Source organism: Balaenoptera acutorostrata, chromosome 9 (assembly GCF_949987535.1).
Source record: "Balaenoptera acutorostrata chromosome 9, mBalAcu1.1, whole genome shotgun sequence".
Taxonomy (NCBI): Eukaryota; Metazoa; Chordata; class Mammalia; order Artiodactyla; family Balaenopteridae; genus Balaenoptera; species Balaenoptera acutorostrata.
In genome coordinates, this window is record NC_080072.1 from 44,495,111 (window position 1) to 44,522,122 (window position 27,012).

General features: G+C 43.1%; 1 protein-coding gene across 16 annotated transcripts in view; it reads right to left on the reverse strand.

Moving 5' to 3' along the window:
* The window catches only part of TEAD1 (TEA domain transcription factor 1), a 267,284-nt gene that overhangs the window by 69,493 nt on the left and 170,779 nt on the right, over positions 1–27,012 (reverse strand). For 10 of the 16 annotated variants that reach the window (XM_057553374.1, XM_057553377.1, XM_057553375.1 and 7 more), the window contains 3 exons: positions 5,556–5,620; positions 3,154–3,216; positions 3,002–3,064 (listed from right to left, as the gene is read on the reverse strand). In XM_057553374.1, coding sequence (XP_057409357.1) covers positions 3,002–3,064; positions 3,154–3,216; positions 5,556–5,620 — 191 coding nt within the window. The remainder of the gene's footprint in view (positions 1–3,001; positions 3,065–3,153; positions 3,217–5,555; positions 5,621–27,012) is intronic. The other 6 variants (XM_057553368.1, XM_057553372.1, XM_057553366.1 and 3 more) reach the window with 3 other exon arrangements.

The following is a 27,012-nucleotide window of genomic DNA, read 5'->3' on the forward strand; positions in this document are numbered from 1 at the left end:
TCTTGCCACCCCTACCCCTGCTCAGAAGCTATCCTTGCTGTCTACTGGGATGACTTCAACTTCTGTAGTGAGTTTATCTCATTAGCTGTCGACCTCATTAGTGTCGGAGGCCAAGAAGCCAGAGGCTGTCATCCTGACCCCACAAGGAACTCGGCGAGGATGCTCATCCCTGCCTCCCGAGGGTGTTAGACTCCAGAGCTGAACAAGAAAGTGCAGACAGAGCGAGGAGTTCTATCCTCCTACCAGGCCAAGGGGCCCGAGCCCGTTTCCTGGGAATGGCTGGTAGTAAGGTTAAGGAGGGCGTCTTTAACATAAAATGCCTGTGGGAGGTGAAGGCAGCAGCACCTCTGCAGGCAGGTGGCAGCCAGCCTTATTCTCCTCAACTGTCCTAACTCCCTCCGAGTGGGGACGCAGCAGCTCTGCAGCTAGGAACACATCACCCCGGGATACTGATGACCATCAATCCCAAATTAGGCCCACATCTTGACCAATGGCTCAAAGTTTAAAAATCATCTTAACTTCTAAAATGTAGTGGCTGAGGGACTGTGGGAAGCAAGGCCTGCACGCCCAGGTCCAAAGGGGCGTGAGGGGTGGTGACAAGTTATCTACAGTGTGTACTGATGAGAAGCCTGCCGCTTGAAATCCACTTCAGCCTCCGCTACAGGAAACCCTGTCTGGAAGAGCAGTGGTTTAGGATTCAGAAAGTTCAAATCCTGACTTCGCCACTTCCTATGCTGGATGGCTTTTGGTGAGTTAATTAAACCTTTGGATCCCTGGTTTCCTAAATATCACTCCTCAAAATCCGAAGAATGGGACTCACTTTGTAGTGAGCTTACATGAGAGAACACACAAGAGGCTCTGCACTGCACTAACTCCTGTCTTTCATCCCCAAACTCAGCAGCACATTGTCCATACAGCTCGTCTCTGGGATTGCCTACACATTTAACTTTGGCTCTTTCTGCGAACACTTATCCTCCAGTGCCCTATATTTCACATTCCCATTTCCACGGCCAGCTCTGTGAATAGAGGATTGGTTGTTAACTGCCCACTGTGATAAGCGCCATGCCTGGAACACTCGACTGGTATTAGCTGATGGGAAGAACAAAGGCCTCCATTTTTCCAAGAATAATGAGGTAGGGAGGAAGGAAAGGAACTGTAAGAGGATGGAGGTGGTTCTTGGAGATGAAATGCCGAGCCAGTTGCTACCCCACTGCCTCTGTTTCTGCCTCTTCTTCGTGCCTGCCCCAGAGGAGAGTGGTCCAGGGCTGGCTGAAAGTGGGGAGAAGTCTTTTTTTTAAGAACAAACACAAATACGACTGTGTGTTGGTATGTATGTGTATGTATAAGGTAATGGCAAAACTGTTTCCACTGAGGAAGATTTGTAAAGTCACCAAGAGAGAAAAAGAGTGCTTGTGGAATCCCATAGGGATCCCCTCGGACCAGGAGAGCTTTACCCACCATTTACAGGGCGTTCGGTCCAGGGCCATGTGCCCTGGTGAGCATACAGGAACCACACAGTGCAGAAATAGAGCAATTCATAACATCACAGATGGAAACACAAAACTGATGTCTGTAAACTTCTTTGTACATCATTAATCCGTTAGAGAAACTAGAAACAGAGTGAGAACTTGAGCAAACACTGGGGTAGTTACATCCACATAGAAAGGACTGCACCTTTGGTTAAAAAGCAGGAGCTACGAAGTTATTTTAGTCTTCCAACTGCTCAGCCAGTGCAACTAAAAGCCAGCCACCATCAGCCACATGTGCGAGCGAGCGAGCCAGCATGCTGCCCACTGCAGAGGGCACCCCAAATGCGCCTTCCTGGTCACTAGACCTATTCCACAGTCAGCTCTGTTTGCACAAAAAATGTTGGAGGCCTTTGGGAAGGGTCCCAGCGTTCGCCACTTGGGGCTGTGAAATTACACTTTGTTCTTTAGTTTAGAACAAAAACACAGATTTACTTAATGTATGGGGGAAAAAATCAGAACAGAAGCAAAAACAGGCATGTGGGAAAGACAACAATATGGACTACAGATGCATTTTTATTATAAAGTAAAGCTCCTCCATGCAAACTATAATCCCTTTGCATTTCTCAAATAGGGCATTATGGAGGAAAAAAAGTCATGTATGCTTTACTGCAAATTTTGGAAGGGGAGAAAATAGGGAGAACTTGCATTTTTTTTTTTTTTAGAACTTGCATTTTTAAATTGTCCATGTCTCTGTTTTTGCTATGAAATATATTTTAAAAGACCGGAAAATGAGGCACATGTACAAAAAAAATAATAAACTCAAGTATAAACGGAATTGCAAACATGGATTTGATCAAGAGCTTTCCCATCTCTAAGACCTATCTTTTTTTTAAGCCCTCACCTCAAATTTCTTTTCTAATTAACAAAGCCACACTCTTAAAAAACATTAAGCAATGTGGAAGAAATCTGGCAGAAAATACTCTCTGTTGGAAGAACACATGAAAAATTACATGAAGAAGATGTATTTTTCATAAGTACTGAAAATACATCAAAAGCACAAATTAAAATAATTTCTGAATTTTTTCAAAGTAATTTCACGATGGCCACTTGGAAATGATTCATTTATAATTTCTACACCAACTTTGCATCTCTTTGACTTTCTTCCCCTCTCCTAGCTCAGGGCTGCTTGGTGGATATTTGAAGGGTAAAAAAAAAATCATGTTTCTGTGCTGAAAAGTTATCAAGACCAGCTCTCTGTTGCATTTGCATTGTTATTAGGGACACACACACACACACACACACACACACACACACACACAAACACACACACTCTCTCTCTCTCTCTCTCTCTCTGAGCTTAATGTGAGGCTAGTACAGAAACAGAGAGATTAGACACAAAGAAATGTAAACAGCTCTCACATGCGAGGAAACTAGGTTACCAGAATCCCAGCACCAGGCATTCACCAGTCACCATGGAAAACAGGAAGTGAGATGCATAGCAACCACAAGCCAAAAAGCAGGAAAGCGCATACCTTTAGCTTGGAATGAAAATCACGAGATTTCCTTCTGGCAAGAACCTGAATGTGACTAGACACCTGCAGGGTAGGGGAAGGGAGGAAAACAAAGGAAAAGCCTGTAACCATGGAGATGAAAAGCCCCCTACAACTGGGCAAGCCAGACGTACCTTAATGGCGGCTTGAATTTCTCGAACTTTCTTTCTTGCTAAGACCTGTATATGACTAGACACCTACATTGTTCGGGTTTATGAGGGGAAACAAAACAAAACAAAACAAAACAAAAAAAGGAAATCAAATATAAAATCGCTACTCCTTGGGAGGGTTTCGGGGTGGGGGGGTGGGGGAAGGTTATTTGCATCTCAACAAAGCTCTGCAGTTAGGAATACACAGTCCCAGCCAGACACCAAGCCCCCAGCGCTGCTCTAAGCTTTTCAGACTGGGTCATCACTGCAGTGACTGGAGTCAGGATGAAAGTTGAAGCTAATCTTAGTTTTCTCACCCAGGAGAAATCACGGGCACGGGATGAGAGGGGGAGAGTGGGGTTGTTTTCTTTATACAATTAAAAAGGTGGGAGTAGAGGTAAATGAAAATATTTATAGCTTCTCAGTATCAGGAGGGAAAATCCCTTTTTCTCAATTTAGAAGAGACTATCCATAAATTAGCACATTCCGCAGAATCAAAAAGCTGAAGCTGTAGGTTGTATTCTGATCTCATTAAGAGCTCTGGATTCTGTAGCAAATGTTAAAATAATACTGACATGTAAATTAGATCTCAAAGAGAAATGGAAAGACCCAGTTAGCAGAGCTTTTTTTTTTTCCCCTTATAAATATCTTTAATCCTTCCACTCTTTTGGGTATTGACTGGGCGCCAAGTGGATTTGCATATTATTACAGAGCGAAAAGTGTGAATACAGCCAGCCAGCCATCCTGTTAAAAATCTGGGTTGAAAAACCACACGGATTTGCTGAACAACAAATTCACATTGGAGAGGTATCACCAACTGCCGCCTAAAAACATCCCCAGGATGCCGGGGTATGGAAACCAAGCCAAGCCCGGCTTCTGAAACACAATGATTCCACTGGGTAAACAAATTTGCATCTCTTTCAGTGGGACTTGGTTAAATTTAGAAGTGTCCCCCCAGTGAAGGGGTTGGGCACATGACCAGAGCTCACAGACCAGCAGACAGCCCAGGTCCAGCACTTTCAGTATGCTGGGAATTAGATTTTGTCTGTTTCAGAAATTTAGAACCTCCCATTTAGAAGTTCAGTGACTGTGAGGCCATTACTTGATTTCAAACACTCTAGCCACCCTAAAAACAGGATTTATGGTAACAAATGAACCTCTTATCTCTAACTTTGTCTTCGAGTTTCAATTTGCTTCTGCATTTTTTTTTTTTAAAGTACGGAGAAGCAGGAACTCCCCCATCCTCTTCACCTCTCCATCCTGCTCCTGCTTTCACTTGTTTTCACCAGAATTTTGTTCTGATGTGATTCTCTGACTTGCTGAGGGCCACAGTGGGGGGAATATCCACCGAACAGACAATGCCCTGCCTCTGAGCACTGGCAGGAGGCCACCTGCCTCTGTGCTGACTCAGCAGTGGGCTCCCGGCTGGGGCACAGGAGCGTTCCTGGGGAAAGCTCTCCCCGTCATAAACACTCAGGAAAACAACTTATCACTGAGCAGAGGACTGGAATCTGCTGCTCAGGCTTAACGAGACCACAGTTGAGCTCGCCTTTTGGTTTGATTATAGTTTTTAAAATTCATGCCATTTCGGTCAGCATAGGTCAACATTAAAATATACATATATATTTTTTTCTGTTAACAACTCACCCATGAGGTTGGTTTGATGGTTTTCCCCCCTTCCATTTCTTTCTTTTTCTGTTTTTTGTTAAACACTAATTTCTCATCCGTTCCAGTTCTGAACTGGGTCAGACATTTGGGCTGCTTTACATCAGAAGGAACGAGGAGCGCCAGAACGCTGACAGAGGGCAGAGGAAAATTCCTGACCCTGCTCTGCACAAAGGTATTGTAACTTCATTTCAGTCACAGCAGCTACTGACAAAAAGCCATAGCTTAAGGAGCAACAGTTCCCTGGACGCACATCATTCAGCCTTATATTCCAGCCAATACTCATGGCTGCTAGTGTTACTTTTTCATTGAAATGATGACTAATATGTAATTGTTCCAGGATTTTACAATGCGCAAAATCTCAAAATTTCATGACTTGCAAAGTATACCTGCACCTGCAGCTTTTGCAATGTTTGCAGATGCACAGTTTCGGAAAGAAATTTAAGTTTTACAATACAGTACAGGAACAGTTCATACACTGTCCTTAGCGGTGAAACTTTCCCATATGTGTATAGAAGGAACTCCAGAGACCACATAATAAAAGGTCACTGAAATGATGAACAGTGAAAACTGAGCCAATTTCAAACACCTACAACACTGACGTCCTTACAGGGAACTCCAATCGGGGGCTCCTAGGAGCCAAAGCACAGACAGCCACTGCAGCCAAAATGCCTCCTTGGGCCATTCGCTAACATGCACAATTTCCAGGTCGGTTGTTTTACCTGTTTTCTGGTCCTCGTCTTCCCTGTCCTGAGTTTGATGTATCTGGCTATCAATTCATTCCTACCTGAAAGAAAGAAGAATTTACAATAAAGTAGGTTACTTTGGGGTGGAGCGGGGGGAGGGGGAAGCCTCTGAAAAGCTAAGAATATAATTCAGAATCAGGAATTTTTGTTGCACCTGTAAGTTTATTAATGCTAGAAAAACAAAAAGGACAATTTTTTGCAAACAATATTTCCTAGGAGAAATTAGGACGAAGGGAATTTAATTATGAACTACAGTCAGCAATTGAGGAGAGAAATGTGCCTTTTAAAAATGTGCCTTTGTGTTTGCATGCTTGTCCCTAAACGGATGGTCACTTGTATAAAAAACAAATACAAGGACTAGTGTGGGAGTATACAGACCTGGTTCTGTTCCAGTCTTATTTTTCATATTCCTTCTCACCCAGGTTTCTACTGAGTTAACTCCAGTTAGAGTCATTAGAGCCATGAGAGGATGAACTGCTCTGGCCACAGCAACACAATGAAAAGAAGCTACAGTATGAAGACAGACACTCCCCTAAACGTGGTCACTGTGCCAGTAACAAACTGTACACAAAACCATCAGCGCCAAAAAAAAAAAAAGAAGACTCAAACTTTTCCAAGCTTTATTACCTCTGGGGGAAAGAAAACGCCTTAAAGTATAAACAAATACCCCCGGTCCCTACTCCAAGAGACTGAGAAATCTCTAAGAGACGACCTGAACTATAATATAATGGGAAACTACACCCCCAAAGCCAAGTGGGGAAATGTATTACTAATACTACATGAAATATAAATGCACTCATACGGGACACGTGGGTCCAAACTGCCACTATAATCATCACGGTATATCCAGTGGTCTAATTTGTGTTTGCTGTCTTACTCCCCACATATACTGCATAGCTGAAGACAGCAAGAGATTCTGTCTTGTTCCCCAAGGTCTCCCCAGCACGCAGCACAATGCTGGGCACACAGAAAGAATAAATGAGGAACTAACACAGCCTCTGGTGACAGAGAGTACCACAAGCCCCAGACCTCCCCAGCAGAGTAAAGAACTGGCGGCTCTGGTGAGAGTGTCTTTATGGGAATCTTGCCTGAGAATTCTAAAACCTCTCCCATCGCTGCCTAGAACATTACTGTAATTATGGCTCTGTTCTCCACCTGCCCATGTTAGGACCGTGCAGGATACGGTTGTCACTGGAAGGCAAGGGAATCGTGGAATCTTGGGACTGGGAAGTACTTCTGAGTCATCCTTTCCTACACCTAAAAGTCTAAGTCCTTAATGTAAGCCAGCACTTCTAGAATTAAGGAAGTAGCCCATTCTATCTTAAAATATACTGAAGAATTAAAAGACCCTCCTTATTTGAGGCTTCCTGTAACTTTCATCCCCAGATTCTTTTTGTTCCCCTTAATAAGAACAAGGCTAGTTCTTTTTTGTGCTTTTTTTTTAAAATTTATTTTTATTTATTTATTTTTATTTTATGGCTGCGTTGGGTCTTCGTTTCTGTGCGAGGGCTTTCTCTAGTTGCGGCAAGTGGGGGCCGCTCTTCATTGCGGTGCACGGGCCTCTATCGTGGCCTCTCTTGTTGCGGAGCACAGGCTCCAAACGCGCAGGCTCAGTAATTGTGGCTCACGGGCCTAGTTGCTCCACAGCATGTGGGATCTTCCCAGACCAGGGCTCGAACCCATGTCCCCTGCATTGGCAGGCAGACTCTCAACCACTGCGCCACCAGGGAAGCCCCCAAGGCTAGTTCTTAATGCACATGACTGCCTTTCAGATATTACTGACAGCTTTCAGGTCCTCCTGCAGTTGTATCCAGGCTAAACCTTTCCTGTTCCTTTGTTATCTGTGATAAGCTTTGGAACACTCCCATATCCATCCTGTGACCATCCTTTGTCTAGTTTCCTTTCATAGCCTGGAGGCCAGAACTGTAGTCACCTCCCTGGTCCTAAATACTCCACCTCTGTTAATGCAGCCTAACACTGCACTAGATTTGGGGGGATCACAATAAACCGTCAACTGATGTCAATTTGAACTCTTAGGTCTTTTTCATATGGCCTAATTCTCAGATATATCCCTACCCCTGTTCCCAGTCTTTTCATGCGTAGTTGGGATTTTCAGATCCAAATACAAAATGTTGTGTGTATTTCTATCACATTTCATCTTATTAGATTAAGCCTATCATTCCAGTCTTTGAATCTCAGATCCTGATTCTGTGACTGAACTTACCCTTTAACCACAGGAAAAGGACCTCTAAATTCAGTTTTGAGGATTGCTTCTCAAAGCATTCTCTTTCAACTTTTGAGAACTACCAATATATCCCCTGTAGTGTCATCGGGTCTACTTCTCCATCTCTCAGATGGTTGTACAGATTTTGCAATTTGTCTCAAAGGCTGGCTGACAGCAGAGCCCAGCTAGGAGTGCCTAATTACCAGAAGCCAGACCTAAATGACAATGTCTGCAGCGGAGCCAAGCATCCTCCAGCTCAGGGCCTCACTGTGCACCCTGTTCAGAGCTGAGTGGCCAGGACGAAATAAATCCAGGGCTCTGAATTACATGCAATTTCATCTGAACCTTGTCCAGATGGGAAAAACGTCTCCTGCCCCCCCGTCTGCTTATTTTCTAGGAAAGCAGACAGAATAGCTTGATACAAGTGGCATATAACCTATATCACCAGTTTTTAATTTCTTATGGCATTTGGTTGAATGAATGAGATCAGTACCTAGGACAGCCACGTTTGACTGTGCACCCTGTGGTTTATGCAGTGGCATAAACAATGTCAACTCATAACTTGATTAAAATGCTTCTAAAGATCACTACTTCTACAAGAAGGCCTCACTGAGCATCTACTACGTGCTGAGCGCTACGCTACATCATTTCATGGAAAGCTGGTCATGACTCTCATGTCCCTGGTTCTTTACATGAGCAAGATTACCCTTCTTTTAAAAGCCTGCGTTCTTTCTTTCATACCATGTTTCAAGCCATGAAGAGTAATTAACTTGAAGCTGCTATGTGTTTCTTCTTGCCTTGCCATAGGAATATTGCTGATTCAAATTATAAATTCAAATTCCACTAACAATAAGCATCTACCGTGAACTCAAAGCAGAGTGTTAATCACTTTATTTTTTGTGAATTTTTTTAATGACGATAAGCGTGGTTTTGTGCACAGAAAACATCAGTCAGGTTTACCTGGCTTTAGAAATGTTTATTTCATTTGTTTAGTTATTTTTAAAAAAACCTTAAATGCCCTGGTTCATCTTTTAAGTTTTCAGTTCAACTTACAGATCCTATAATTTTTACAATCACTTTCAAAGGGCCATTGGATTAATGTTTGGTCAATTTTACAAACCTAGTTAAACTCCTTCAAACATTTAAACTATGTATTTATAATCTATAATTTATTTAATTCTTTTAAATATTAGAATTGTTTGATTTAACTTACAAAACCTCCCCTTAAACAACTCTTAGAAACCTAATAAATTCTCTTAAGTGCCCCAATACTGCTTAGAAATCTAGTTAAGACTTCAATCTTCCCTAAAATCAAGTCTAAGTCTGTTACTTTATTGCATATTTTAAATTGGAAATACAGGCTAACCTGTTATGTGGGCCAAATTATTTTAAATATGCATACTGAAGTACTCACATGCACAAATCCTTTAAATAAAAAATATTAACACTATGGCTATGATTATATTAAAAACTTCTACATTCAATTCTAAATCTTCCCAGAATTATAATATGCTTACCCTTTAAGGAAACAAGTATGTCATTCCAAATGATTTTGGAATATCTTTTTGGGTGCTTGGGGTTGTACTTATTTTGCTAGGTTCTGAATGAATTCTTGTTAGCAACCTTGATAGGACGTTCCGAGCCCTATTTATATTTCTATAGCATGGCCCTCCAAACGGGGTGGGTCCATACAGTTCAAAGCCTTGGATTTGAATCATGGTACTAAGGTACAGAATTCTCCAACCAAGGACAGGGAACTCAGGGACACCAAACATCACTAATGTAACTGGCAGTGGGGCTCTGGTCCATACGACACAGTCCTGTTTCACAGCCATGAAGAATGCTGGTTATTAGAAATGTTAACCCTCATTTCTCTAACTCTCGCTTCCAAAAAAAATACACATGTACACATACAGTGGTGCTTGATCCAGTAAACTTTACATTACAAAAGTTACTTTCAACTAAGTTAACTTTAAAGTTTATCATGACATTCCTAAACTATTCCTACAGTTATGTGGGTACCATCTCTCCCTGTGCCTTACATGATGCCTGTCTGGTGTATCAGGGATATAAAGACAGCCTAGCCTGCTGCCCACAAGGAGTTCACTGTCCAAAACAAGGGCTAAGATAGAGGAAATCAGCTCTACGTGTCAGACAGCAACTGAAAGAGGTTCTAGTAACATATGTGGGTAATCAGCCACAAATAATTCCAGAAATCTAGAAAGCCTTCCCCAAAGTACTGGAATATAAGCTAGCCTTTAAAGATAGATTACATTTTCTCCAACATTACAAAAACTTTCCGACATACACAGTGAACACAATATACACTATATACCCACCATCCAGATCCTACCTTCACTTTTTCTTTATTTGCTTTATCACGTCACTCCATCTATCCATTCTTCTACCCGTCCACTGAGCCATCTTATTTTGTTGTTGTTGTTGCATTTCAAAATAAGTGGCAGACATGATAACACCCCTGCATCCTTCAGTGTGCATATCATTAACTAGAGTGATAAGACTGATTTTGATAGGCAGAATGGAGGGGGTACGCTGAAGACCCTTTTAGACAGAGGAAGCAGCATTTTAAAATATATATACAGAGGAAACTGGGGCTCCTAAAAACCAGGCATGCTGACCCTCAAGCTCCCTTGACCACTGCACACTTTCTCTTTCTGAGCCCAGGAATCTCCAGGTTCTACATTCACAGCATCCATGAATCATCTCCTTCATTCTTCTCTATAAATACCTGTAATAGCTTATAGAGCTGAGTGGCAATGTCACACTTCACCACTAAGTGTCATCATACTACAGCTTCTCTGCAGCACAGAATGTCCTTTAGAAACGCACACCCTATCACTTCTTTAAATCAGAGATGCAGTAGCTGCAGTTGCCTTTGCTTTTCCCACAGGCAAGAGGCAGCAGCAAAGGCAAACAGCCTGACCTGTCGCTTTTATACTGTGATCTTCACTAAGCGCTGCGATCCAGTTTTTATTTTCCTTTTCCTTTCTCCTAAATGACATAACACAGTTGAAAGTGAGCCCATCATTGGCTTTTCCAGCCTCCCAGATTGCTGTGAAATTTCCTGCTAAGGGGGCAATAGAGAGAGATTCCAACAGAAAGACAGGGAGTTCACGCTGTGCTTGCCTTACCCGGAGAGAAGACGGGTTAACGTTGTTGTGGGCTTGTGTGTAATGGGATGTGGCCTCAAGGTCATGTTTGAGGCACAGCAAATGCAGGGTCTGTGGCTAGAAATTGTAGCCCAGAGACACTCGGCTTTAACAGTGTAAGAGCCACTTTGTAATTGAATGGAGTCAGGGAGCCACAAAGGAAGAAGTAACAAATGAAACCTCCTCTTCCCTGGCTGCAGCCAGTCTGAAGACTAACACATACTCTGGCCTGGGGAAGGGGCTTTAGTGTACTCTAAGGAAACCTCTCTTGGCCCTCTCTTTGCTGGGACGGACATGGGAGGATTCCCCCACAGGTTTTTCCCATCTTAAAATAATGAGAATCAGAAAGAAAACTCAAGTTTCTTCTGACTGCTAGACCAAAGCTGTATGAAACAGGCACTGATGCTATGGTTGTAGCCATAGGGTCTTCCACACCCCCTCACAAGCCTTAACTTGGCCCAAGGGCACTATTAGGCTGTTCCTTGTTAACACCCTGAGCTGTCTCAGCTCTGTACCTGAACACACAATTGCTTTTATGGCCTGCATCTCCTTGCCCATTGCTGCATGTCTGGATTCTGCCTACCTCTCAAATGCCTTGTCCTTCATGAGCTTTCCAGCTGGAAGAGGCCAGGTCCCCTCCCACTAAACATCCACAGCCCTTGACCCTGGCCTCTTTACTGCTGGCTCGTATCTTTTCTGCCTTATATTCGATCGTTTCAGCACATGTCACGGCTCCAAACAGATCATAAAGTCTTTAAGAACAAGAACCAATGAGGGAATTCCCCAGTGGTCCAGTGGTTAGGACTCTGGGTTTTCACTGCCAAGGGCCCGGGGTTCAGTCCCTGGTCGGGGAACTAAGATCCCACAAGCCACGTGGTGAGGCCAAAAAAAAAAAAAAAAAGAGCCAATAACATTCATCTTTTCTCTGCCTTCCCTTCCCAACCAGCTCAATGTTTATGGAATGAATTGTCATCAGGAGCAGAAAAGAGGCTCCTATGTCCCTACAATCCAGTTTGACACTGAATCATCAGCATAAATTGGAAAAAGATGACCCAGTGAGAAGCAAAGAAAGATGTCTTCTACGAGGTGACAACACCACAAGGCATGATTCTGTCCTCCAACACCAGCAGCAATGCCCAATGAGACAGCGATTTACGAAGGACTTTCTTGGGCAAGATTCTACGAGATGGTGTTAAAATACTTTCTAGCTCTGGACCTCTCTGTATGACCTGAGGTTCATGTAAAGGAAAAAGTATCTTAGAATATGAAAGCCAACAACCAAAAAGCACAGGTGTAGGGTACACTGCAGGAACCAAGTGTCAGCTGCTAGGGAGAGGTCTACAGAACGGGGATGTTGAATGAACCTGTCCTGCTGAAGACCTGGGGCGTCTGTATCTATGGATACTGCCAGAGGAGGCAGTAGAGACCATTCACTGACCCGTGAGGAGTTAATAATTAGCCATTTCTCACACACTGCTGCATCACCCCAGCAACACTGGGAAAGAAAGGAGGTCTACCAAAGCTGGCCAGTCACCCACTAGTCAGACACCCACAACACCTACAGGGCACAAGCAACATGCTAGGATTCTGGGGGTAAAGAGATGCCATCTCTGCCTTCAGGGAGCTTACATCTGTGAAGGACTCTCACCCGTGAGAACGGACTCAAGTCACCCTACCCCTCTCCACACCTCTCAATCATGGCACGCATCAGAGCTGCCAAGTTCCATTTATCTGAATGACTGCATTATGAACACCTGCCTCCCCCACTAAAGACAGGAATTTCCAGAGGAGCAGAGACCTTGTGTTTTCGCTCATCGCTGTGCCCCCCCGTGCCAAGAATACAGCACGTCCTCAGAAAGTAAACACTGATAGAACGAATAACTGAATGAGAGGGATGGAGAACGAGAGTGGCAGAGGGGTTCAAGGCTTAGACTGGGGGTAAAGGAAGGCTCACGAAAAAGAGCATTTGAAATGGTCACAGAGTGTTGTTGCCAATGAGGAAGTTTGGACACCAGTGTCTCAGTTAATCCCCAATATAAATCATTGACCAAAAATCAGCACCAACCAACATGGAAAATCACCAGAATGGGCCAGGCAGCCCATTCTGGGTTGCCAGGGGCTGGTACCGCATGTTCCCGATCTACAGTCTTACAAAATGAACTGGTGGCCTTCAGGAGGTGAACACTGGAAAGTCTCAAATAAATATCCTCTGTCTGCACTCACCCAGAGGCTTACAAGGAACAGCTTTAGAAGGAAAAATACACAGACGAAGGCTGTGTTAACCCTGGTTGGTCAGAACTTATTCCTTGAATCCCTTCAAAACTCCTGGCGAGAACTCAAGTCCCACCTTCTCCGAGTTCCCATCAGTCAACGGCAGCTGATAACATTATCAAGTGATGGCTCCATAAAACACTGTGGTCTCCTTCATCTTAGCTAACAAACTACACATTTGCATAAGACTACAAGAGTCAAAGAGAGACGAGCAAGTAAAAATGTCTAATGTTATGGATTGAATACAAACAATCCCTCCATGTTGAAGAGAATTCTTTTTGTTGTATTTATTTCCAGAAGGAAAATAAATATAAATGAAGAAATTTTTCTAATGGCTCATTCTTTATGAAGCAATAAAAAGATGCTATACAATCACCTTTCTAAAAAAAATTATTTACTTTATTTATTTAATTTTTGGCTGCATTGGGTCTTCGTTGCGGTGCACGGGCTTCTCATTGCGGTGGCTTCTCTTGTTGAAGATCACAGGCTCTAGGTGCACAGGCTTCAGTAGTTGTGGCTCGTGGGTTCTAGAGAGGAGGCTCAGTAGTTGTGGCGCACGGGCTTAGTTGCTCCGCGGCATGTGGGATCTTCCCGGACCAGGGCTCGAACCCATATCCCCTGCATTGGTAGGCGGATTCTCAACCACTGCACCACCAGGGAAGCCCTACAATCACCTTTTTAATCCTCTACCTAGCCTTAATTACGTTATGCCTCTAGTCATTCTTTCTAATCCATCCTAGATACAGCTACTTGAAGCATACCTCTGGCTCAGCCACTCTACTGCTTCAAGACCTTCTGCCTATAGTCTAAAGGTCAAACTCCTTTAGTATAGTATTCAGTATGGTCCCACCATCTGGCCCTAACTTTTTTTTTCATGACACACCACCGTCACCTTAATCCATTTTACTGCCATCAAAATGCACACCTAGCTTTCAGTTCCCTGAAGCATCCTGCCATTCTAAGGTTTTGCTCACAAGTACAATACCCCTTAAGACCACCAATCAAAAGCCTTCCAGGTCCAGCTCAGATACTCTTTCCACCACAAAACCTCCATGAAAGGCCTGAAATAGGCACTAGGCTTGGAGTGTGTGAAGAGGAGTGAGCCAGGGAGCCAGGCACCTGGAGCTCACCTCACAGACCAGTGGTTGGGAAAGACCACAATATTATAAAGCAAACTGAAACCAAAGACACTGTGAGTTAAAAACAAACTGCCTGGGACTTCCCTGGTGGCGCAGTGATTAAGAATTCGCCTGCCAATGCAGGGGACACGGGTTCGATCCCTGGTCTGGGAAGATCCCACATGCCACGGAGCAACTAAGCCCGCGAGCCACAACTACTGAGCCCGCGTGCCACAACTACTGAAGCCTGCGTGCCTAGAGCCCGTGCTCCACCACAAATAGAAGTCACCGCAGTGAGAAGCCCGCACACCGCAACGAAGAGTAGCCCCCGCTCGCCACAACTAGAGAAAGCCTGCGCGCAGCAACGAAGATCCGATGCAGCCAAAAATAAATAAATAAATAAATTTATATATATTAAAAAAACTGCCTTGTATATACAAGTGGGGTGAAGGGAGATGGCTTGACTCTGACTGGGAAGTAGCACAGATTCCCCATGCTGCCCTGGGCCCAAAGTACTTCACTTCTGCATGGGTCAGGGCACTGCCCACATTCTGGCTCTAGTAAGAGTTCCTTGTGTAAAAGACCATAAGCTCCTGAAAGGTAGGTTCTATATCTTCAGCATTTTTGTGTCCCACACACTCGAGGTGTGTACAGGATGTTAACGGACTCTAACCTTGTTGACCCCAGTGGCAACCTAAGTAGACCCCTTACCCAGAGGCTCTCAGGAGAACGTTCAGTCCTGACAGTTGCTGCCATTCATCTTGTGGGCATTCACCTTCTCCTTCATGCCCACATCTGATTATGTTGCTTTCCTACATCAACAGGTCCCCATCCATTATAAGAAAGACAAACACTCCTTAGCTTGTTACCTAAGGCTAACAGCCCATTCCTGTACTGCTATAGTAGCTTCATAGAGTTCCCCCAGCCATCGCTCTGCTTTTCCACACCTCCATGCCTTTGTGTAACCATCTGTCCTTAAATGTTCTTTTTCTTCTCCTTTGCCAGCAAAACTCCTATTCATCCCTGTAAGCGCCAAATGAAGCATTTCCTCCTTGACATCTGGGAGCTTTCCAAACTGAGTTAGTCGTTTCTCCTTCGTATGCTTGTGTACTGAGCAGAGAGCCCGGCTGCTGCCACGCTGCCATTACTTACCTACAGGACTATCCAGTCCCCTCTAAGCATAGTGACTGCTCTATGGACAGAACCCATCTGGTTCTGACTCCAGATCTGGCGCCTATTAAGTAGGTGCTCAATAAATGTTTTCAATTAAAAGAAAAAAAAAAGAATGAATGAGCTCTCCTCTTCCATATGGAGAAAATCAGAAAAAAAAAAAATGATCTAAATAAGAGTACCTAACTTGGATAACAGCATTGTCAATACCATCTGAAATCTGTAGGCCCTTTTACAGTTACAACTATTTTAGTGAGAGGCGGCACAATTCTCCAGACTCTTGTCCTGCGCTCTTAGCTTGGCTCAAGTGTGACCAACACGTGCTCTTTTCCTCCTCATCCCTCTCTCCCCCTGATCACCTCCACATGCCACAGTAATATGGACCTGGTCCAAAAAAAAGGTAATCCAACATTAACCCAGGAGAGTCATGTTAATGAAAAACTTTGGTAAGAACACTCTGTTTATTTATTAATTATTTGGCCTTAGAGATGTGTGAAATCCACACGTTTGAAGTGCTAAAAACTGCTGGTCTTTAATGGAGAATCTTTAATAGTGGCATTGCTGCAAACTTTTTTTTTTTTTGGACTCAGATGTATCATTGCCTAGATCTTTTCTGGGAAATTTGAACATGTACTTATTAGCTGTGTGAACATGGGAAACTTGCTTCACTTCTCTGGACCTCTCTTTCATTACTTGAACTGACATACACGGTTTCTGTCCAGGATACCATACCACATGGCATCTAGTATAAACCTACAATGCTTCTACTTTTAACGCTATAGAAATGGAACATCTTTTCCATGCTACACTGAAAATGTCCTCAAAATCTTTGCATTCATTACCCTAAATCATCCAAACGATATGGCCATAAAACCTGTTTCTAAGTAAACGGAGCCCTTTATTGTGATATCTGGATATTAAGAGGGCATCATGCAAACTACGTAGTTGCTACAATAATCTTTTAATTTAGAATAGATTCTTCCTTGACTAAAATAGCAGGAATTAGGTTTTTGCTAAGGGCTAAATGAGGCCAAAATTATAATTTGTGGCAGATTGTAAAATTACCTCTATGAATAGACTGCAGGCATTGCATTAAATGTCCCAACCATGCCATCAATGGTCATCATGCAGAAGTAAGAAAGGCCCTGTCTCAACCTAAAATGCAAGAAGTCCAATGTTGTAGAAGTGGAAGAGGAGGCCACTTTGGTTTTGTATATTCTCATGGTAGTGGTGGTAATTTTGGAGCAGGACCAGGAAGGAACTTTAGAGAGGATCTGATGGATATGGAAGTGGTCCTGGATTCAGGGGTAGCTATCATGGCTATGGAGGAGAACCTAGAGGTGGCAATTTTCTAGGTAGCCCTGGTCATGGAGGCTATTAGCCAGAATCATGGTGGAATAAGACACAATGTTATTCCTTTAAAAAATTTTTGTGGGTGTGTGAGTTAAGAAGCTGTTGCACGTTTATGATTTAATAAAAATTATTCTAAAGGAAAAAAGAAAATAAACAGCATGTCCCCCACTGGATTTCCAGAATTTAGTTCTCAGTGTAAAAACACAACTATCGGGCTTCCCTTGTGGCGCAGTGGTTGAGAATCTGCCTGCCAATGCAGGGGACACGGGTTCGAGCCCTGGTCTGGGAAGATCCCACATGCCGCGGAGCAGCTAGGCCCGTGAGCCACAATTACTGAGCCTGAGCATCTGGAGCCTGTGCTCCGCAACAGGAGAGGCCGCGATAATGAGAGGCCCGCGCACCGCGATGAAGAGTGGCCCCCACTTGCCACAACTAGAGAAAGCCCTCGCGCAGAAACGAAGACCCAACACAGCAATCAATCAATCAATCAATCAATAGATAAATAATAAATAAATAAATAAATAAATAAATAAATACCACAACTATCATTAGAAGAATTAAGCATCAGCTTCTGAAGTTATATAGCAGTAGCTATACAAAGGTGAGTTATGCAAGCATTAAATCCAAATGACACTCACATAGGATTACTTGCTGCTTAGAAAACATAGTATTCGATAAAAATAATTCTAAATGTCTAGGCACTTAGTAATTCTTTTAAAAATAATATGGAAACCATAACACAAAGAACAACATTTTAAAAAATGCACTCAAACCCAAGAGACTGAAACTTGGGGGGTTAAGCTAAATGAAATAATACTGGATGACAGGTAGGAATGAAGTGAGATAACACAAAGCTAGACAATACCTACTGTGTGAATACCTACTGTGTCAGCACTATTCAAAGCACTGTGCTTATACATGCATACATTTAACCTTCATTCCCACCTTATTCCCATTTTATAAATGCTGAACCTGAGGTTCAAAGAAGAAACTTGCCTAAGTTCCCAAACTAGTTAAGTGGTGGAGTTGGGATTTGAACCCAGCTTTGTCTTCCAAGCTCATTATGCTTAACATCAGACCAACTGCTCTGAAAATAGCCTCTATAATAAGTTAACTTCTCACAAGATCATTACTAAGTGCTTAACCAAAACAAAATCTTAAAGGGGGCCCAACCCAACCACGAAGTGGATGGAACTGTAATATACCATTTTAAAAGTCCATTCACCACCTATAATACAAGATAAAACCTCACCTCTTCACGCCTTCAAGGCCGTCATAATCTGGCCACAATGCAGTCCCCCCCTCCCCTGTTCAGTAATAGCTGTTAAGCATCTTCTATGTAAAAGGCATTGCACTAGGCACTGGAGGAGATACACACTGGAATAATACATGTTCTCTGCCCCCAAGGAGTTTAGATTTTAGAAGGAGAATTGAGGCAAGAAGCCACACGTCTGTAATAAAAGGCAGAATATTTAGGAGGAGAGGAAACAGACTGAAGAACAGTTTGAGAAAAGTCCAGAAATGTTTCCTCCTGTGGTTGCCACGCTCTCTGTCATTTACCCAACTGCGTTGGACGCATTCGACTGCTCTCAAAATCAGAAGTAGCCAAAGGCAACAATGTCATCAACGAGAAAGCAGTGGCCTATGAAACGGGCTTTCATTTTAGCTGGTGATCAAGCAAAACAAAGAGATTAGCTCTTCTGGTTGAGTTTTAGATTCAGGAGGGTTAACCCATTTTTATTCCCCTTTTAAATTTCTAATTACTCAGGTAATATGCAATATATTCTCTGTAAAAAACAAAATTGTTACACATACAAACCCACTTTTTGCCCTTTCTCCTGCCTCGCTCTACAGAGCTATTGTGTCTGTTGGGTGCTATTCCCTTTGTGTAGATGACCTGCCCTCGCCCCTCGGTCCTGCCCAAATCTGCTGAACACTTACTTCTGAGTTGTCAAGACCCAGTTCAAAAGGCACTCCCCCAGCTCCCTGACAGTTTGTCCTGCCTCTTCAGCTCAGCAACCTCCATGCAAACTAGCATAGTGCTTGCCATGCACTCTTCCTCTGCAAGTTTTTGCTCCTTTTTTTTCTTCTTTTTTGACGAATTAGGAGCTTCTTTAAAGCAAGGCCCACGTCCTGTTCCCACAGTATCCCCCATCCTCTAACTCCTGGCATTGTACTCAGAGCTTGCTACTTAATGATAGCACTGCTGCTGATTTTAGCCACTTCTTGAAAGAAAAAAATATTTGAAGAGGTGACATCATGGCACACAGGAGGTGGTGACAATGTTTTCTTTGAAGAGGCAGGAAGACAGGGAGGGAAAAGGAACAGGAAGGACAGAAAAAGCACTGTGCTGGCAGGACTGGGATATAAAGAAGAACACAACAAGAGTTCGAGGAACTCACAGCCCAGCTGAATGCTTGTGAGCTGCCGAGATTCCCATGCACCCCCAGACACCTCTCCTCCTCACAAGCTCCAAGAAACGGACAAGGTGCACACGATCATAACTGAGATACAGGGGGCAATAAAGGACACTGAGTGACTGCTTCATTCCCTAGTGGACAGGACCCGGAAAACTTAAAGCCTTTCCCTCTTCAAAATTAGCTTGCTAAAGCCACTCTGTTTTTAATTCTTGTGATCTTTAAGATTTAGCATCCTGCCTCAATTCACCACCCTCACAGAGGATAACACAGTATTTAACTGAGAAAAACAAATTTTCTAAGAAACGGCTAGAATAAGTTAGAAAAAACTGGATAAAATGGAAACAAACCAGCTCATTCAGGGCTGTATCCTGGGTAGCCATGATATTCTTTAAAGACAGGGAATACGGACAGTCGACGTGGCTTCATCTGCAAGTTCATTCACCACACACAAGTTTGATTTTTTAAGAAAAGGCAGAGCCCAAACTACTTCTCTTGACTCCAGCCCTGAAGGCTGCTTTGCAAAGATATCTCAGAGTGAAATTATCCAGCAAACCCTTGGTGGATAGAAGGTTCCACAAGTCAACAACCACTTAAGCAGTTTAAACCAACAAGCAAGATGCCCTCTATTTAAATACTATGAGCGAATCTATTTTAAGCCTTTAAAAATCCTTTGGGCAGGTGTTTAAGCTGTGTACAGACTGAGCCTGGGGAGGCTCTGGACGAGGGGGAGGGCGGGCTCCACTCTTCATGCAGGCAACATTTTGTTCAGACAATCTTCCTGCAGCAGGTCATGTGACAAAGGCCAAATAAACAGCATCTGGGGATTTTCAATTACAGACCTTCGCCCAGCATGCCTACACTGTAATCTCTACCAGATGAGGCTCAGGCCTCCCTATTTTCAATAATTCACACACTGTGTACACATAACATGACAATAAGGGCATTCATGGTGCAGCCTGATTCGCAGATCAAAGCTAGCAAAGGGCCAGCTGTAAGCATGCTCTGCTGCTGGAGGATTCGTGCTTTTCACAGGCTTGGAAAGATGCTCTGCAGGACCTGGCAAGCCGGCCTCTTTCCTGTGCGGTATGCTGAGCAAACTCTGAGCATGAACCAGGCACAGCCTCCTGGGATGGCCAGAGAGGCGACTCATTCCATGTGCATCTGCAAGTACTGGGCAGCTTCAAACTCCAGCCTACTCAACAAGCTGCCTCTCGGGAAAAGCTTGCCTTGGGCCGGTGCAAGAGCCATGCAAAACCTCGCCCACTCCCAGGAGCAGGTGGTTCTTGAAAACGAGCCTGTTCTAAAAAGATGGTAAGGTTCTCGTACTTAATAAACCCTCAGCCAGGTGCTCCGAGTTTACAAACCCAAGGGCTGTGGAGTCTCCACTTAGCCATCACACACACAAGCGACTCATACACAAACTACACAGAGGTATCTATTTAACGCATGTTACAGAGCTTTGAGTCTGGGAATAAAAGAGGACACTCTGTTGTTATTACTAAAATCCCCACACGTTAACTCAATTAACTTGTGTGTGTAGACTAATGCATTTAGCCACTGTGGGCATGTGCACGCATGCGCGCCTGAGCACTTGAAAAGCATTCGGAATGCTCAAGTCCACAACATTCCACGTGCCTACTGCCCTGCAGGGAGAGTTGCAACTGGAGGAAATAAGGACAACGCTTTCTCATATAAAGATTTCATACCCGTCAATCAGGGTAGGACCCCGGAGAAAGCCGTAATGGTGACTTCCTCAGCAGCAAACACACGCTGCTCACAGCTGTGAGCTGGGCGTCCTTACCCCCTTTTCTCTCTCATTCAGGATGGTTTCCTCTTAATCACAATAATCCCAAAAGTGCTAAAACATATCAATCGTTGGGTAAGCCCTGCCTACAAAGGGCCAGCCGGCTGGCTTTTATGGCCTTGTTCAACAGCAGCTGATACTTCATTCAGTGACAAATCCAATTTAGCAGTTACAAGAGGTTTAGCATCCCTGAAAAAATATTGGGGTTGATCTGGCACTCTGAAGTCAGCAAATGCTCCACTGCCATATTGTTGCAGAGATTATTCTGCTGTCATGTCTGGGTGTCTACAACCAACTGTCTCGCACCTTCTCTACCCTTGCCCCCCACGAGCTGATGGTGATGGTGGTGGCAACAATTTAATCCCTGGATAAAAATACAGGCAACAATCATACTTGGAAACTGACTAAATCATGTGATTTTACCACTGCCCTCCTCCCAAACACAGACACACACACACACACACACACATACACGAGTAACTGGCTCCACTTTTCAAAAGGAGGATTTCTATAATACACTGAAGGAAAAGCTATGGGGAGAAATTAATTTCACTCCAACCTCTGGATTCTGGGTCAGCTTTGAAGAGTAAAAGGAGACAAACAACATGTAAAGATTTTACCCTTGGACTGAAATTCGTATTATTAAAAAACTCTTGCAGGACTAATGTGAAGACCTGGGAATAAAATTCTTTACATTCATTTTTAACATCAAAATGTTAAAACAAAGAAAAGCATTGAGCCATGGTGGAGGGAAGCAAATAAACTGACAGAAAGAAAAATCAGCTTTTGAATTTTTAATACATGCAATATATACATATATATGCATATATATATATATACACTTTATAGATTATTATATAAATTCAAGTTAAAAGAATCTCCAAAGAAAATAACTCAGATAATTTAGCTACAAAAGGGATACACAACCAACAAAATGCCATATTTAAGCAACAGCACAAGGTAATTTACAAAGTAGAATAAAAGGGAAATGATCTAATAGGAACATGGGCTGATTATTCCTTTAATATTAGACTTCGTAGTCAACAGTTGGTTTTTTATCCCAGCTCCAGTTTTAACGATACCAAAAAAGTGACCACAGAGACATCTGGTTTAAAAAAAAAAAAAAGTTTTCAGTGCCATAAATGAGACGCGCAATTGTGCCTGGCAAGATATCAACAATGGAATATTCCATAGAGTTTTTATTTCATGTGGTTTTAAAACTTTATTCTTTTCTCTGGATTTTTAAAAGCATACACTGGAAATTAAAACAAAAAGCAAACATCCAAAGCCTGCAGACTAGAGAAGACATTTAGCTTCTGTGAATAACAATTTATTAGATTAATATTTTGTCAATGTCACTTATCACAACAAAAGCAACGGGATTTTATAATTTACTCTAAGTCTGGTTTGATTAAAATTCAAAAAACCACGGCAAAGCTATATTGAATTTCGTTTGCCGCATTGTAATTACTTACTTTGTAGCTGACTATAAACAGTGTTTTATTACAGCCACAAAAATGCATTTAAAAACTAACAGTAATTCAGAGACACTAAAAGGACCAAGGGAACAAGTCCCATCACTTCTACTTTGAACAGCGAGTCAGTTTCTACGTTAATGCGACATCAGAAAATGGGGACCCATGATCTTTCTCCATCCTAGGGGACCTGTGGGTCTGCCTACGTTGCCTTCCCTTAGAGCAGGGCTCGGACCCCCTGAGAGCACAGATTTGGCAGAGCCAGATCTATGCACCTCCTTCCTAAGACAGAGAAAGACTCTCACTTGGCTCCAACTCAACCATGAGATAATAGAGGCTGCCAGGCATGATGGATGACTTAAAGGCTTAAAACTACTATTTGCATCCTCCAGATAAACAATTAGATGGAAAAAAATTTTTTTTCTGGAGGCAGCTTCCAATACTGTTAATATACCTGGCAGGGGAGAGTTAGTTTAGTGAAATGAAGACTTACTTTAAAAACATTTGTCTGAGCCATTTTCTGAAAGTGTCTTTCTGGAGTGGAAAGAAGCAAACCATCCATTTTGGATAAAAAACCAAGTTTAGAAATTTAAAAGTTAGAGACGTATAACTAACTGCCTTAAAGCTAGTGTCAAGGTTTTCAATGCATTTGATTACTTAATTTTTCCATTCCCTTATTTTAAATCCATAATTCTTAAAGGTGGAATAATAAAAAATTCACTTATTGGACAAGGCAGGCAGGCATAAACATGATTTAAGCATTTAAGAGAGGAAACAGCCTTCACACGCACTTGCCAGAGAAAAATTGGTGGTTCTGAAACAGCATACAGGCAGTTTTCTGGATCTCATGAGGACCCAGGAGGCAATGCCTGAGAAATGACAGAGACATATTTGAAAAGTCAACCTGCATTTCTCTAGAATGAATTTACAGGACAGGGCAGGAGTACCTCTGGACGTTCACCAAGCCTCCATTAATAAATGAGGCAGCAGTGCAGTTTCCGTGGCAATAGAGACTCCAACTCTCCAGCAAGCTTAGTGCATAAACGCCAAAGGTTTCTCCTCAAATCTCAACTTCCCGTTTCCAGGTGCTGACAAAACCAAACATACTTTTAAGCCTGGAAAAACAGTGCAGGGGTTTTGAAAAGGGATTCTCGTAACACTGGCCTGGTCAAAGTGGTGTGACAGCTTCACAGACAGAACTCTGCAGCTCCATCTTGCTGTAACAGAGGCCTGGAGCATGATTTTAAAGGGAGTTAAGAGCCCCCTGAGAATGTTCCATGAGTTAAATATATTTGCTGTACTATTATAATGTGTTACGACAAGTTATATATCATTGTAATAGGCTCCCATGATTAACATTAGTCTGTTTTTTCCTTGCTCTGTAGAAACCATTTGAGGATAGGATCAGCTTGCTCACCAGTATGGGCACCTGAGGAAAACTGACTGCATTTCTTTAACATATGTAACCTTGAAACTTATACTTCATGATGTCATGATACATTTTCAAAGGAGACCTTTCCAGAACCTTCCACATGAACAGGGAAGTGTGGTGCAGACTTCAGAACTCTGCCATCAACTAGTCACTGACTTTAGGGGACACTTATTACCCTTTTTACGCCTCAGTTTCCCCAAAGGTCTAATACTTTATAATGCTGTAATATCACAATAATGATGAGATCTCACTGCTTTTACATTCCTTCTAAACACAAGCAGTCAGAGAACACCAGAAAGCACTGGTGTCCTTTGATCCTACACCTTCCATTTCCCTCTGAACACTGAAAGAGCTGAGTCTCCAAGGTCCAAACCAAAGGAAGATGGCATACTTCCCAGTAAATCCAAGTAGCTACAAGAAGGGCTACTATGCGAGCAGTGGCAGAGGAAGCGGAGGTATGGAGGGATTCTTGGAAAAGCACAAGAGAATTCTAAACCAACCCTCCAAGAACAAGGCAAAACCAGCATTCACCACAGAGTTCTCCTTGGAGAAAAATGATCAAGAAGAATAAGTACAGTCTGTGTGCTCATGTAGGGAACACACTTCTTAACCAGCATCCATCCCCGCCACCTCAAGGGCTGTGCCAAGAGTACAGAGACACTCTCTAAAGCCAACGGCTTCTGACTACCACCATACCTTATGGGCATGACTTGGGTGCAGACAGCTGAGAGTATCAGAGGAGGACAAAAGGCAGCTCTTCTGCACCCACAGAGCTTACAATCTACCCTGTGGCATACAAGAGATGCAGGTAGGAAGAAAAGGCAGATCCACAGGGGTTTTATGTTTTTAAGGGTTTTCCTTTTTAATTCTGTTCCCTTCCCCCCCAACCCCTTTCACACAGGAATAATCTAGTTTTAAGTCCCTCTCTGTATCCATATAATAATGTAACTTCCCACACGAGTACTGCCTTTAGCATGTTATCATGCTAAAAGGCTTTAGCAGACAGTAACAAATTCCTGACAGCTCTGACCGATAACTTGAGAAGAGAAAAGGTATTCCATTTCAATTTTCAGACAGGTCTGGCCTGGGAACAAACCAGTTGAAGGACAAAGAGGGTAAATTTCCAGTATGACTCCCCTTGTAAAAACCATAAAGTTACTATCCAGGGGGAACAATCAAATGTCTACGAGAACTCTGAAAGCTACTGCATATCTAATTCCATTCCAGTCATGAAATCACATACAGGGAGCCGTAATGTATGTATAAACTCCCTTAATATGAAGCCTGTGTCTCATTTTTCTACCTCTGAGAAAAATGAGGCTTCTGGTGTGAATGGGGCCCTTCTCTCCCTGAGAGGAGATATGCAGAGAGCTGGTGTACCTATTAACATAGCCAGCATCCCCAAGTTACATGAAGAGCACAAGGAGAGACACAATGACATCACTGAACCCTAGACCCAGGCATCAAGGGCCAACAGATGCTCTTTCATGTCATGATTATGAATATAAGTAAAAGTAGAGAGAGAAAGACCCTTGCTCAGAAACAACCATCCCCATTATATGAATTTTGACTGACCTTTCTGTACAATTTAATTACAGACCTTTCAGCGTGAATGAGCAACTGGGAGTATTTATTTAGCTTGGTTTATGAAGTGAGTAGCTAGAGGAACAGCAGAAGATGAGCTAAGTTTGCTATAGTGAGACAGCCGTGCCAAGAGTCTAGACTGCATCCTGCAGACAATGCAAAGGGCCATCAGATGTGTTCAAGGAAGAGAATGCTTAAACATCCTACCTGGGCTTTGAAAAGCTAAATCTAGCTATGGAATGAAGATAAGAAATCTAGCTATGGGATGAAAACTAGACTGACGGAGCTAATTGGAGGCAGGGAGATAGGCAACAAGAATAGAGCAACAGTTCAGGTGAGAGAGGTGATGAAGGCCTGAATTTGGGGAGTAAACCTGAAGAGAGCAGGAGAGGAGATGGAATCAAATGAAGAACTGCCAGGTCTTCTTGACATATTTGGTGTGGATGGGAAGAAAGGATTTCCATGGCAGCTGACATTCTTAGCTCCAAGATGGTAGTAACAACTTAGAAACAAAGAATATGGGAAAATCAGAAGACTGGAGCAAGGGAGCCAATAGGTCTCATTTGGGGTATTCTCATTTGAGAACACACAAGGATGTCCATGTGGAGCCGTCCAGCAAGTAGGTGGATGTGCAGGGTTGGAGATTAAGAGATTCAGGCTGAGCAGGAGACACGGGTCCAGTAGTCTATAGCCTGTTGCTGGTAACCAAACCCTGAGAGCAATGAATGACATCCAGGCAAGGAGTGTAAAAGAAACAGGGCACTGCGGAGAACTGACAGTAGAACAGAAAAAAAGGAATCAGCAGAAGAGGCAGAGAAATCGAAAAGAGACATGTACTTGGTCCAGTGATATCATGGAAGGCAAGGATAGATGAAGCTGAAAAAAGAAGAGTGCTAAAAAAAAGTCAATCATAGGACTTCCCTGGTGGCGCAGTGGTTAAGAATCCACCTGCCAATGCAGGGGACACGGGTTCGATCCCTGGTCTGGGAAGATTGCACATGCCGCGGAGCAACTAAGCCCGTGCGTCACAACTACTGAGCCTGAGCTCTAGAGCCTGCGAGCCACAACTACTGAGCCAGCAAGCCACAACTACTGAAGCCTGCGTGCCTAGAGCCCGTGCTCTACAACAAGAGAAGCCACCACAATGAGAAGCTTGCGCATGGCAACAAAGAGTAGCCCCCGCTCGCCACAACTAGAGAAAGCCCGCGCGCAGCAACAAAGACCCGACATGGCCAATAAATAAATAAATAGATAAATAAATAAATAAATAAATGTTCCTTAAAAAAAAAAAGTCAATCATATAAAATGCTAGGGAAAGGTCAAGCGGGATGAGAACTATGAGGATATGTTATACGGCACATTAAATTACATCTCTTCAATGCTATATAATAAACATCCTCACATGCAAAAGT